The sequence below is a fragment of the Mesoplodon bidens genome (assembly GCF_964165515.1).
Source record: "Mesoplodon bidens genome assembly, chromosome: 2".
In the NCBI taxonomy this organism is placed as follows: Eukaryota; Metazoa; Chordata; class Mammalia; order Artiodactyla; family Ziphiidae; genus Mesoplodon; species Mesoplodon bidens.
Genome location: NC_138177.1, coordinates 151,063,009 through 151,076,822, shown reverse-complemented (window position 1 = coordinate 151,076,822; position 13,814 = coordinate 151,063,009). Strand labels below are relative to the sequence as shown.

The following is a 13,814-nucleotide window of genomic DNA, read 5'->3' as shown; positions in this document are numbered from 1 at the left end:
CAGACGCGCAGGCTCAGCGGCCATGGCTCACGGGCCCAGCCACTCCGCGGCATGTGGGATCCTCCCGGACCGGGGCACGAACCCGTGTCCCCTGCATCGGCAGGCAGACTCTCAACCACTGCGCCACCAGGGAAGCCCAATGTAAACTGTAAATTTTTGATTCCTACAGTTCTCATTTAGCATAGTGAACATTTTCATCATTCGTTCAGTATTCACACGTAGAACGATTCTTGGCCACTTTTGGTTTTATAAGCGGAGCAGATGTCAGTGTGGTAGTTTTTCTGTTGTGATTGTGAGCAGTCCGTTTCTGTTTCTTCTCTCCTGCCTCGATCACTCTTGTTCTGGCCAGGATGCAGAAAACATCTGTGCTTGAATTTTGGCACCATGGCTCCTGGCTAGGCCTGATTGACGGGGCTTACAGGGGTTGATTTTAATTGTCTGCATCGGCCTAAATACGCTATGGTACCCTTCACCGAGGTCACATACACTGGCAGCTGCCAGATCCCTTTGGATTAAACATGACTGAAGGCAGAGGAGATAACTGTTTATTTGCACTGAGCTTGGGTTGCAAGGAGTAAACACATAAATGGGTATCTTCCATAGGTATGTTCCAGAGCCTTCCTTGGGCTACTCAGCATAGGACTCCAGGGTCTCTTGGAAAGTACGCCTGTCTGGGAAGGAGTGAGCAGGTCATTGGAGGGGCTGTAGCCATGGATTGCAGGGCTCCCCACAGCATCATCCAAGTATTGAAGGAGTCTTTTGTAGATCGCCTCTGCCCTTTGCCTTTGTCACCCATAGGATCTTGGGTTAGTCCAGACCTGGGACCAGAAGCCTGGGCTGAGCTTGTCGGCTCTCCGGGCAGAGCCATAGATGTGCAGGGCTGGTGCTGACTGACTCACGCCCCTCCTTCCTCTAGATGTATCAGAACAGGGGACCCCTGAGGAGGAGGCTGAGGAGACGGAGGCCTGGGCCAAGCCCCTGAGCCAGCTGTGGCAGAACCGACCTCCAAACTTTGAGGCCGAAAAGGAATTCAACGAAGCCATGGCCCAGCAGGCCCCTCACTGCGCCATCTGCATGATCTTTCAGACTTATCATCAGGTAAGCCCCCCACGTCCCCTCTGTTTACTCGGGACCGGCGCTCAGAGGAAAGCTAGGTTTAATGGTGGGGACATAGCTTGGGAAAGGCATGTTTCCCTAGTGTCTTCTGTCCCATCCATGTGTTGGAAAGGCTTCACCAGGCAGATAGCCATGCAGCAATGCGGGTGTTCACTTGAGAATGCTTTGGGGAAGAGCTGAGGGTGTGGCTTAGGCTCTGGGGGATTCCCTGCTGCCCTTGGCACTCACACTGTTTGCTGAGGAATCTGCTCTTTTGTTATTCTAGTCAGCGACGATTCCTTCCAGGTGCTTTGTTGACCTTGCCAGTAGGTCTGGAGAGCCGGGGATTTCTTTAAATCGTTCTGAACGTCAGGTGAAGAGCCAGATCCTCCAGCGTTGTCTCTTCTTCCCTTTCCCATTGCCACCGCGGATGTTGGCAGTAGTGGAAGGGAATTCGGGAGGTGTGGGAGCAGAGGGCCTGCAGGAGGGAGGGGGATGGGAAAGCACCCTGGCTGAGCTTAGCCGTGCCCCTCCCACTCCTGGGGCATTTGATGGCTCCACCGTCATGGGTCTCTTTGGGTCCAGCTCTAGGAGGCCAGGAAGACACCCACAAATTGCATGTGCCAGATGACCAGGTCAGTCTCAGCTGGGACCTACACAGGGTGGCATGTAGAGAACCAGTACCCTGATGGTCGTTAGAGTAGCATGGCTGCCACTGAGCCTGGCAGGGCCCCAGGTTCATGTTTGCCAAAGAATGAAACTTCAGACCAGAGTACTTTTTTTTTTTTTTTTTTTTTTTGCGGTACACAGGCCTCTCACTGTTGTGGCCTCTCCTGTTGCGGAGCACAGGCTCCGGACGCGCAGGCTCAGCAGCCATGGCTCACGGGCCCAGCCGCTCCGCGGCATGTGGGATCTTCCCGGACCGGGGCACGAACCCGTGTCCCCTGCATCGGCAAGCAGACTCTCAACCACTGTGCCACCAGAGAAGCCCCCCAGACCAGAGTACTTTTGAGTTAGTAACTCATTCCTTCTTTCCGTTGACCAAAAGCAAACCCAAAAGATCTCAATGTGCCCTTGCCTGTGAGGGAAGCAGGCAGATGGCCAGGCTGTACTGCCAGTAGATCTGCTGAGAGGGGCTCAGAGTTTCATGAATGGCATAGGCTTTGGGAGGTGACATGTTTCTGGGCCCTGTCCTTGGAACGGGGGTGATGGTGCCATCCAGCGGCAGAAGCGGCAGATTCTTGCAGTCAGGCTGTTTTCCGAGGGAAGTACATGGACATAATGTTCTTCCCGAAGGGCCCTAAGCCAGGAGCGGCTCTCGGGGCTCCAGCCATGTGACAGTGCTGCAGCTCAGGTGACTGCTGACATGGGCCCCGAGAGGAAATCAGTGCTGGCCCACGGAAGCACCTGCTCTGGGTCCTCTCCCTGGGTGGGGCCCCCAGGCCGTGCATCGCAGAGGGGAGCCGCCAGGAGCAGCAGCCTCACTAGCCTCTCAGTGCATTTTATTACCACTTGGTTTGGGAAGATTGAAATCCCACTTGCCTCTTACCTCGCTTCCTTTTCTCACTTGTCCCCGGGGGCCTTTGTTTGATGCTGCTGTGAGAAACTGAATTGGAGTCATTGGAGGTAACTTCAGTTAGCGGCTCTGGGATAATGGCTGTGCACCCGGGAGCCTAGTGGGTGCCCTGTCAGGAAGAGAGCAGCTTCCTGCTGACGGGGCAGGTGGAGAGCTGAGGACACGGGGCTGTTCACTGAGGTGTGCACTTGCTCCCTCCTTAGGTGGAGTTTGGAATCCTTAGTCAGAACTGTGGCAGTGCTCCAGATTTAGTGCCCCGGAAGCAGAGGACCAAGCCATTGATTCCAGAAATGTGCTTCACCTCGACTGGGTGTAGCACGGACATCAACCTGTCCACCCCTTACCTAGAGGAGGACGGCACCAGCATCCTAGTGTCCTGCAAGAAGTGCAGCGTCCGGGTCCATGCCAGTGAGTGCCTCACTTCTTCTCTGCGTCCGGTCCCAGGGGCGGGGGCGTCTGACTGGAAGTCCTGCCCTCTCTTGGCCTCCCTGCGACCTCCTAGTGACCTCACCAGCTCCCCAGTGCAGATTGCTTATGTGTCTGTTCTTGGAGTTTGGTGCTGATTGAGTCTGAGTTTCCTGTAACTCTGGGCTCCGTGCTTGTACTGTCTACCCTGGGCTGTCCCCTTGATTGTGGATACCAGGAGGGGATTAATCTCTGCTGCTCGCTAGGTGTGGGTAGCAGTGAATCTAGTTTCTGACTTTGAGACTGTGGGCCATACTCTATGGCTGACCCGTGGGGGTCTTGATGCCACAATTCAGGGGTTTCTGTAAGATTTGGTTGTAGCTTTGGGGAGTAGTGTTTGGAAAAGAGTTGCAGGTCTACCTTCTGACTCTGGCCTCTGGGTTTAATTTGCTCCCCTCGGTGTCCCTGTTAGGTTGCTACGGGGTCCCCCCTGCAAAGGCTTCTGAAGACTGGATGTGTTCTCGGTGTTCGGCCAATGCCCTGGAAGAGGTGAGCGCATCCATGCTGTTGCTGTCTCCCTGTGAGACAAGTTCGCTCAGGACCGGACTGTTTCACGCGGACTCTATGTCCCAGGGGTCTGTGCAGTGCCTGGTACACAGTGATGTCAGCGAGCATTGTTGGAGTAAATCCCCACGACAGTGAGAGTGTTTGCTGCCCACCTGTGGCAGGGCATGATGGAGTCTGGAAGCTGTGTTTGCTTCATTGTGTCAGGACCAAGTAGAAGTTTTCCTGTGGATGGACCATAACCTCCTGTAAAGAATTGAGCCATCCGGTTGGAGCATCAGAATGGGACTCAGATGGTTCATTTGGTGGCTTTCTCTTTATTCCTCCCCTCTCTCTGGAACCTGGCAGTACCCACATAGGAGGCAGTCAGAGCCCTGTAATGCCCCCCAGCTTGAGCAGGGCATCACTCATGACTTTGCTTACGTTGTTGTTAACAGTACTAGCGAAGCCGATTATGTTAAGTCGGGAGAATAATTGGTGCACTTCAGCCCCGAGTGGCCTCTTCCTGCAGGGTAGTCCTGGTTACAAGGGCTGTGCAGGCGAGGCCTCGCATGCTGTGGGCTGCTTTCTCACGGGGAGGCTGCCGTGGCCCGAAGGAAGGGGCAGGGAGAGCAGATGGGCCGTTAATGACTCGGTGGGTGAGCACTCTTCCTCCCCGTCTTCTTGGCAGGACTGCTGCTTGTGCTCATTACGAGGGGGAGCCCTGCAGAGGGCCAACGACGACAGGTGAGTTCTCTGCGCTCTGAAGCCGAGTGCAGGCACGTCGCCAGGGCAGTGGCTGTCATCAGTATGACCGATGAGGACTTGGGAAGCACATTGTTTGGGGCTGAAATAGCATCTCCAAGACTAATTTTAAGGATGGGAAGCTGAGCAGTCCCAGAACTTTCCAACCCGAGCTTCCCCTCTGAGGCAGCCTTGTAAGTAACGTCCTCCTTTTGGAGGAGCTGAGATGGACTCGTGAGGGTACGAAGACCCTGTGAAGATGACGCGGGGGCTTCGTGGCGGAAGTGAGGACAGTTACCTTGTTACACCTGGGGCTGGTGCAGAGGTGGCCACGGCTGTGAGCTAGTGAGCCCTTCCTGCAGGCGGACTCCCTGGCTGTTTGAAATGAGGGCGACTGTCCTTAAGAAGGACAGTGGGACATTGAGGAGAGCCCAGCCATGCCTACCCACTACTCAGTCGATTCTACAGAGCGTTCTGGGTACTCAGCCCAGATCTGGGCTTCTTGGCCGTCCGGCAGCTCGCTTTCACTGAGCTGAATTTTTGTGCTTGGTCATGGCTCAGTGGTTCAGAGGTAGAAATAAACGTAAGGTGAATGAGGTTTTCGCCCCAAAGACCGGCTGCTTAGGGGAGACTACTCCCAGGTCTATGGGGAACCAGCAGGGAAGACCCTGCTTCCAGCTAAAATCCTGTGGGAACTTGAAGCACACATACCACCCGGCGTCCTGCCTCACAGGAATCCCCTTCATGCTGCTCCAGATAGATGGCTGCACTGCTTGCCGCTTCCACCCCTCTAAAGGCACTTGCTGCCGTGACTTGAGGTCACTGTGTTCCTCAGCAAGATAGTGCTGTTAAAGTTCTTCCTTTTTTGCAATGGAAAGGGCTCTGCTTGCACCTCCCACCTTTACCTCATGATCCTTGGTCTGCCCTCCAGGGCCATGCGAAACAAATCTGTTCCCACTCACACACTGCAGGTGGCTTCCACGCAGCCCCGACGCTGTCTGTCGTAGGTTTTCACGTGGCTTGATCCTGAGAGTTTTCACCATCTTAGTTAATCTCATCTTGGTGCGTGTCAGTTTCCCCAAATGCCCAGAACTTACTTTAATAATTCTCTAAGGGTGTCTGTTGAACAGACCTCTCAGTAAGTGGGGCTAGGGCCAGACCTTAAAGAGTGAGTCTGAGGTGGAGGAAGGGGGCAGAAGGGAGAGGTCAGTCACTTCAGCCCCGGGAAAGGTCTGGCCAAAGGCCTGTAGGGGGAGGGCTGGGCTTACCGGCACATTGGGGCGCAGCTGGAGATATTTTGAGGAAGTGCCCAGTCCCCTGGTAAAAGAGGTGTGTATGGGGCTCTCTAATTTATTCTCACTCCCTGGAACCTGCCACACGCAATTAGCTGTGGCTGCTCCTGTTGCAACAGGCGGTGAGTTAGTGTCAGAAGTGTGACCCTGCGCTGACCCGGGACGTTGTGGTGGGGACCTTCTTCCGCTTCCTCAGCGTGGAGACACTTCTGGTCTTACCTCACTGGGTCCCAGGAACTTGCTGGGAAGTCCAGTGGTCACACTGGGTAAGGGAGGAAACACTATAGACAGGCCCATGTTAGAAGAGAAGGCCACAGGGCCTTGTAGCTGGAGGGGGACTGAGGTGGCCTTTGCCTTTTGGCAGGTGGGTCCATGTCTCATGTGCGGTGGCGATTCTGGAAGCGAGATTTGTCAACATTGCAGAAAGAAGTCCAGTGGATGTGAGCAAAATTCCCCTGCCCCGCTTCAAACTGGTAAGCAGAAAGAGATGGGCTTGTGACGCTACATCCTTTCCCCGTTTCCGAGTCTCTGGATAGAGGGGAACATAGCGTTTAGGAGGGCATCGCCTGGTTGGCCCAGTGGCCATCCTTTACCCCTCAGTTTCGGTCATGGTTTACGATTCTCCCCCTCTGGTTAAAACTACTTAGTGAGGATGCCTGTGACTGGACACGAGATTAACAGAGGGTGCGTGTACCCTCGTGTTTTGGGAAGGGGGTGGGCTCTTGCTCATAGGGCTCTGTGCATTTGGGTGCGGGTACAGTAGAGGAGACCATCCTAGTTCCCGGAATCATTGGCCTGCTTCTCCTGTGTTGTAGAAATGTGTCTTCTGTAAGAAACGGAGGAAAAGAACTGCTGGCTGCTGTGTGCAGTGTTCTCATGGCCGTTGCCCAACTGCCTTCCACGTGAGCTGTGCTCAGGCTGCAGGAGTGATGATGCAGCCAGATGACTGGCCTTTTGTTGTCTTTATTACCTGCTTTCGGCACAAGATCCCTAATTTGGAGGTGAGGAGGGCGCCATTCTAGGGTCCTCTCGACGGTTTCCAGGATCATTTTCTCTGCAGGCTCTCCATTTATTGTGTCAGCAAGTATTTCATCAAGCGCTGTGCTTCTTGGAGACTGCTGACGAGTGTGGGATTAGATGGCCCCTGTCCATCCTCTACTTCCTGCTTTGTGCTTCCTAATCCAGTGGAACCAACTGCTTGTGGTTGATTCCTTGTTTGCCTTTCCTGGATAAACTCTTTGAGGGTCCGTGTCTTGTTAACCTGGGTGTCCCTATACTTAACACAGTTTCAGGGACATCGCAGAAGCTCTGTAAATGTTGTGAACTGATGGGAAGAAGAGTTAACCATTAACCCCCATACAGTAGTGATTTTTGCGCTTCCCTGAACAGTGAAGCTTAAATGGGTCTTAAACAATATGTAGGAATTGTGAGCAGGAGGGCAGTCAAGTCTTCAGAAACAGAATGAGTGAGTCTCAGAAGAAGGAACGTGTGAGACTGGCTCTGGGAACGTGGCAGGGGATGGTACTAGAAAGGCAGGCAGTGCCAGAGGATTAAGGCCCTGGGCTGCCACACTTAGGGGTTCGATGTCTCTTCCACTAGGTAAGGGGAACTTTTCCAATATTATGATTTTGAGCTATATGTTTTCTTAACAGTTACTCTGGTGGTGGTTTGCAGAAAAGATTGAAGGAATAAGAATTTGAGGCCGGGAGACCAGTTAGCCTAGGCGAGAAGTGAGGTCTGAAATGGGAACACAGAGGGAGAGCTTTAGGGTCACAGCCGATGCTGGGATCCTACAGTGGGTAGAACTGACGGGGTTTGTTGGCTGCCATGGGGAGAGGATGGAGGAAGAGGAAGAGGAAGGGGTGAGGGAGTGTGAATTCAAGATGACTCAGGCCACACCCTTAAAGGTGGAAAGGATGCTAATATGGTATTAACTGCCATCAGGAACTGAGATGGGGCAGGGCTGTTTTGCAGGGGAAAGTGGGGGAGATAAAAATGAGAGAAAGACCGGTAGACTTTGAGGTCGCTGGAACATTCTGATTGAGGTACCAGGAGGCAGCTAGATTAGCTGGATTAAGATTTGGATATTATCAGCCTTTAACAGCATAATTAAACCTAATTCCCTTTAGAAACGGGACTCTGGAGATTCCTAGTATAAGGAGCAGATGGTGGAGCAGGAAGCAGCGAAAGCAGCTGAGAAGTAGAGAGATGTGGAGAGAAGGAGAGCCTGGCAGCCAGCAGAGGCTGAGGAGGGCCACGTGCTGTCGGGAAGACAGGGCTGGTGGCGTGGTCACTGTGCACCCCAAACCGGGGGTTCCATGGGTAATCAGGTCAGAAGCCAGAGTGCCATCAGTGAATTACAGTCCAGTGGAGGAGATGCCGATGAAGTCTTGTCAACAGTGTGGTGAAAACAATCGTAAAAGGAAGGACACAGTAGAGCACCAGCCCAGAGGACAAAGTGTCCTCCACCATGGAAAGGGCCTCATTGGCTGACTGGATTCCCCCTTTTTTTTTTTGTGGTATGTGGGCCTCTCACTGTTGTGGCCCCTCCCGTTACGGAGCACAGGCTCCGGACGCGCAGGCTCAGCGGCCATGGCTCACAGGCCCAGCCGCTCCACGGCATGTGGGATCTTCCCGGACCGGGGCACAAACCCGTGTCCCCTGCATCGGCAGGCGGACCCCCAACCACTGCGCCACCAGGGAAGCCCTGGATTCCCTTTTTTCGTTAAAGATGTTCTACTGAGCACAAGAGGTGGGCGGAGGTGGGTTAGGAGCTTAGGAAGAGGGAAAAATAGTCGATATGGGAATGAGGAATAAAAGCTTGAGGTACCATTGAGTCCTGGCTGTGGTAAGGAGATAGGAGCTTTGTGTTGGAAGAGGATAGTGATTTGGTGATGATCATTAGCCCCCCATGCCCTCACATTGGCAGCTGTAGATGGCGGGTGCTATGAGGAAACGGGGTACTGTTGAGTATTTCTTTCACTGATTCATTCTTCACATACTTACTGGGCATCTGCTACAAGTCAGGCACAGTTTTAGGTGCCCGGAACGTGCTGGTGAACAAGACAACAGTGCCTGCCCTCCTGCTGCATTTAGTGTAGTTGAAAGACACGTAGAAACAAGTAAACGTACAGTGTATCAAACGGGGAGAAGTGCCGGCATAAGAGTAAAGCTGGATACGGGAATGGAGGAGGAGAGGTAGTAAGGTTGTCCATAAGTGGACATTGGATGTGAGGGAGCCAATGTGCAGATAACTGAGGAAGAGCCTTTCAGGTAGAGGGAACAGAGGCACAAAGACCCTGAGGTGGGAACACTCTTGGCACGCACGCTCAGAAGGGAGGCCAGCATGGCTGGAGCACAGAGCTTGGGCAGCTTGGGGAGGGGCGGTTGGACACAAGACCACCTGATGCTCTATGATTTCATCTGAATCAAGGACAAGTTCAGAATGAGAAGAAGGGTGATGTGAGGGCCCCAGAGATGGCAGAGCTGTGGAGCTGTGTATAGTATGTAGCTGAGGACATCCAGGGAACCTCAGTCTTTGTGCCCTGGCCCTGAGGGTAGAGCTGGTGCTGAGATCTGTGTGGAGCATTGTGTGGGGACCCTGGGCCTCAGATCACCTGTTGAGCCTCCACTTTGATGTATGTCTAAACTACGTGAATTAGTAGGTGCTGTTTGGTCAGCTCCTTCAAACAGTAGGGAAGTCACAAGAATCTGTTTTGGGAGTTTGTGGTGAGACAGGATGGTAAAGGACCAGTTGTGGACTGGGAATGAGGGAGGAGCTATGTTTATGGGGAAAATATGACACTAGGTTCTTCCATGTCCTGGCTGGGGTGTGGACATCTGGAAAGACCTATTTCAGCTCCCATCTCCTACTCCTTTTTACTTTTCCATTCTCACGCTTATCTTTCCCTGGTAAAGAGGAGCCAGCTGATCTTGGTCCCCATTTGCTAGGCCTGTCAGCTCCATGTGGGCATAACCCAAGCCTCTGTTTTTTCCAGCGTGCCAAGGGCGCCTTGCAGAGCATCACTGCGGGCCAGAAGGTCATTAGCAAGCACAAGAATGGGCGCTTCTACCAGTGTGAGGTGGTAAGGCTCACCACGGAGACCTTCTATGAAGTCAATTTTGATGACGGCTCCTTCAGCGACAATCTCTATCCTGAGGACATAGTGGTAATGTCTGCAAGGAGCTTCATGGGCATTTTGGGGTGGGGGGTTTCTTGGTCTGACTGGCAGACTGGCTGTGGGCCTGCCTGCCTTTTCTATCCAGGCCCATGGTCTCATCATTCGGCCCCCAAACAGAAAGAAGTGTTTGTACTGGTCTTTCTGTACAAAGAATATCATGTGCCACTAGGGTACCCTGCTTCCTCTAGAAGCTTGTAGGAACTGGCGTTTTTTGCAGTTCTTTGAAACATACTTGTATTTTAGTCTAAACTACCCTTTGAAGGTGTTCTGGTGCAGTGGAAGAAGAGCCCAGGCTTTGGAATCAGGCCAGTGTGCCAGTACCAGCTTCATTGCTTAGTAGCTGTGTGATTTTAGGAGAATTAGCCAATTATCTCTTTTCTGCCATGCCCTCTTAGTAGATTTATGGAATTTGCTTTTGGTTCTTTACAGTTGATGCCTTTGGGGGCTGAATAGAAACTGCTTGGAGATACCCCTGGCCTGCTTGTGTTATCAATACCTGAGACACTGGGGGCCCTGCCTGGACTCAATCCTAGGTTTCCTGGCTCTGGACTCAGCACTCAGTTCAGGTTTCCCCTGTCCATCGTTCGTCCGTCCGTCCATCCTCATCCCCACCCCCTACCCCCACCCCAACCTTTTCATGTTAGACCGAGCACCAGCCTAGTGGAATGAAGCCATTTCTTCCTTAAACAACAGGTATTTCCCACGTCTCTACCACGTTAGCAACTTAGTTGCTAAAAGTACATTCATTAGTTGTGAGGCAGACTTCCATGTAGTGAAGATGGTATCAGTAGTGTTTGTGGCAGTAGACTAGCTATGCTTTATTAAGCTCCTCCAGTTTGCCAGACACTATGCTAAGTACTTTACTCGGGTATCTCGGTCACTTCTCATACCAACTCTGAGAAGTAGGTGGTATCTCTAACTTAGAGAACGCTGATCTCAGGACTCTTCTAGAAGTTACTGAGGACCCCAAAAGAGCTTGTATTTTTGTGGGTTATGTCTATCAATATTTGCTCATTAGAAATGAAAACTGAGGTGAATTGATTTGAAATAATCCATTTTTTAATGAAAAATTATTTTAAGTAAAACAAAAAATATTAGAAGAGTGCCACTCTTCTACAATTGTGCAAAGCTTTTTTACATCACATCTTCAGTTTGTTGCAATATATTGTTTTGATTAAAGTAAGTGAAGAAAACTTAGTCTCACACAGATATGCGATTGAAAAAGTGAGGAGTAAAATTTAGGTAGCCTTTCAGATGATTGTGGTTATTCTACTTTGATACTATACCAGGCCTCAACGAGTGGAGTTTCTTAAACGTTAGCTGCAGTGTAGACTCTGAAGGCAGCTTGGTGAACATACCCTCTTACATTAACATTCTCTGGTCTGTCTAACACTGAGAATGGCTCTTTCACTCATGCATGATTTTGCGCCATCATCCATATTGGTGCAGTGGGCTATGTAGATCTTCCAGATGTTGTTAAATTTTATTAGACAATTCCAAAAAAATCATTTTCATTTGTAGCACTAAGCTCAGAAAAATCTTTAAATTTTAGGGAGCTTCAAGCTCATGGTGGTGACACAACTTTTCTGAAATTGTAATTTGTGCTTGAAAGCTTAGGTTTTATCATTGGCAATATACTGTCAGTCCATTTTCCTCGAAGTGACAGGCTCACTTCATTCATTTTCAGGAAGATATCTGCCAGTACCTAAGTCTGAATAACCACAGTTTGTCTGTCAGTCATTTTTTTCAAATAAAGCTTGTGTTTCATGAAAAAAGCAGTTACTTCTTACAACTCAAACACTTACAGCATGCTTTTCCTCAAGACAACCATCAAGCTTCAGCATGTAGCAGAAGTCTTTTGAGTACTTAACACATGTACTCAAAGATTGAGGTTTAACACAAAAATTTTTTCTGCTTCATCAAGGGACGTTGTTATACGAAACCAGGTTTTTTTCTTTTGCTCCTAAATCATGAGTACACAGTGGTTAAGAATGCAGTAACAAGTAGTAGAGCTTAGGGCCATTGCCTCAGTTTGTGCTGAAGCACCAGCAGTTGCACCCGTGTTAGGTGTTACACCATCACTGGAAATGTCCGCGCAGCGAAAGAGGCTAATGTTTTAATATTATTGTGAAAACCATCGTGCTCTCACAAGTTCCCTGCAAGTGGCTCAGGAACCCCCGCTAAGGTCTGCAGACCATACTTTGAGAACTGCTGTTGTAGTAAAACTTAATATCTGAGAACTTAAGTGACTTATCAAAGATCACATATTTGGCTAGTTAAAACTTCCACTTCAGATTCTTTTGGGGGCAGTACTTTCTACTTAGTTGTTGAATTCATACATGATACAGTTATGAGTACCTGTCAGTAATGAGTTGGCAATACAGTATAGAGCATAGAGCCATTTCTATTCAGTAAGTGAATTGGTGTGTAGAACCTTCCTAACTCTTGTCATGTAGTGGAATTGGTAAGAGCAGTTGGAATAACAGCATTTTAGACTCTCTGCCCTGCTTCCGCTCCAGTGTGTACTTTTTTGGGCCAAGTCCACAAGGACCTTCTCCCAGGTGTACTCATCAGAACTTTTATTCAGCTGCCATGAACATGTTCATACACTGACCTCCCACTATATACCAAGCCCTCTGCTGGGAATGCAGCAAGGACTCCACCCATCCTTAGGGTTCCCCCGTCTGCAGGGAGTAAAAGTCCTAAAGTTTTTTGCCAGGTCCCATGGTAGGTGGTCTTTTATTACCTTTCCTTCAAAAAAAAAAAGGTGTAGAACCCTTTTCTTTCCTTTTTTTAAAAACTTTATTTGTTTTCATTTATTTATTTATTTATTTTTGGCTGCATTGGGTCTTTGTTGCGCACGCGTGCTTTCTCTAGTTGTGGCCAGCAGGGGCTACTCCTTGTGGTGGTGCGCGGGCTTCTCATTGCGGTGGCTTCTCTTGTTGCGGAGCATGGGCTCTAGGCGCGCGGACTTCAGTAGTTGTGGCACGCAAGCTCAGTAGTTGTGGCTCGCGGGCTCTAGAGCGCAGGCTCAGTAGTTGTGGCGCACGGGCTTAGTTGCTCCGCGGCATGTGGGATCTTCCCGGACCAGGGCTTGAACCTGTGTCCTCTGCATTGGCAGGCGGATTCTTGACCACTGCACCACCAGGGAAGTCCTAAGAACCCTTTTCTTAAATAGTTGAGTAAAGTTTGAGTATTTCTTCCTGGCAGAGCCCTGTGCCCCTGTCCCTTAGAGAGACAGTTGAAGGAACATGAGAAGGACTCTTGATCATGGCACATGTCTTTTACATTTATTAAGTTTATTATGGCTGCTTTTTTCTGTCACCTAGAAGCAGCAGCAGCCAGCAGAGATAGCGGGGTGGACTTGGACTTAGCAGGTCTCTCAGGTGGACCTTCCTTTCACCCTTCTTCCTTAACGTTCCCTCAGAGTCAGGACTGTCTCCAGTTGGGTCCTCCTGCTGAAGGGGAAGTAGTCCAAGTGAGATGGACAGACGGCCAAGTCTATGGAGCCAAGTTTGTGGCCTCTCACCCCATCCAGATGTACCAGGTAACCAAAGGCTTTTGTTGGGGATGGGGGAGGGGGCCTGATTAATTCAGTGTTTCCTCTTGAGCAAGAGGAAGTCTTTGCTCTTGGAGAGCTAAGGCAGTGGTCCCCAACCTTTTTGGCACCAGGGACACCGGTTTCGTGGAAGACAGTTTTCCATGGACGGGGGGTGGGGGTGGGCGTGGTTCAGGCGGTAACGGGAGCGGTGGGGAGCGATGGGGAGCAGCTGATGAAGCTTCGCTTGCTCGCCCACCGCTCACCTCCTGCTGTGCGGCCCGGTTCCTAACAGGCTGTGGACTGGCACCAGTCTGCAGCCCGGGGGTTGGGGACCGCTGAGCCAAGGGGCTCAGAGCTAGGGGCTGCCCTGTGTCCAGTCTGCCAGGTATGGCTTCAGACATGGCAGGCCTTACTTCAGTGTTCTAAACCCTTCCTGT

The 13,814-nt window shown here is 51.0% G+C and overlaps 1 protein-coding gene across 2 annotated transcripts in view; it reads left to right on the top strand.

The window, feature by feature from the left end:
• The window catches only part of KDM4A (lysine demethylase 4A), a 43,101-nt gene that overhangs the window by 27,704 nt on the left and 1,583 nt on the right, over positions 1–13,814 (top strand). For both annotated transcript variants that reach the window (XM_081217158.1, XM_081217159.1), the window contains exons 13-20: positions 917–1,098; positions 2,875–3,079; positions 3,549–3,625; positions 4,311–4,366; positions 6,020–6,128; positions 6,471–6,656; positions 9,654–9,824; positions 13,264–13,383. In XM_081217158.1, the coding sequence (XP_081073284.1) occupies positions 917–1,098; positions 2,875–3,079; positions 3,549–3,625; positions 4,311–4,366; positions 6,020–6,128; positions 6,471–6,656; positions 9,654–9,824; positions 13,264–13,383 (1,106 nt within the window). The remainder of the gene's footprint in view (positions 1–916; positions 1,099–2,874; positions 3,080–3,548; positions 3,626–4,310; positions 4,367–6,019; positions 6,129–6,470; positions 6,657–9,653; positions 9,825–13,263; positions 13,384–13,814) is intronic.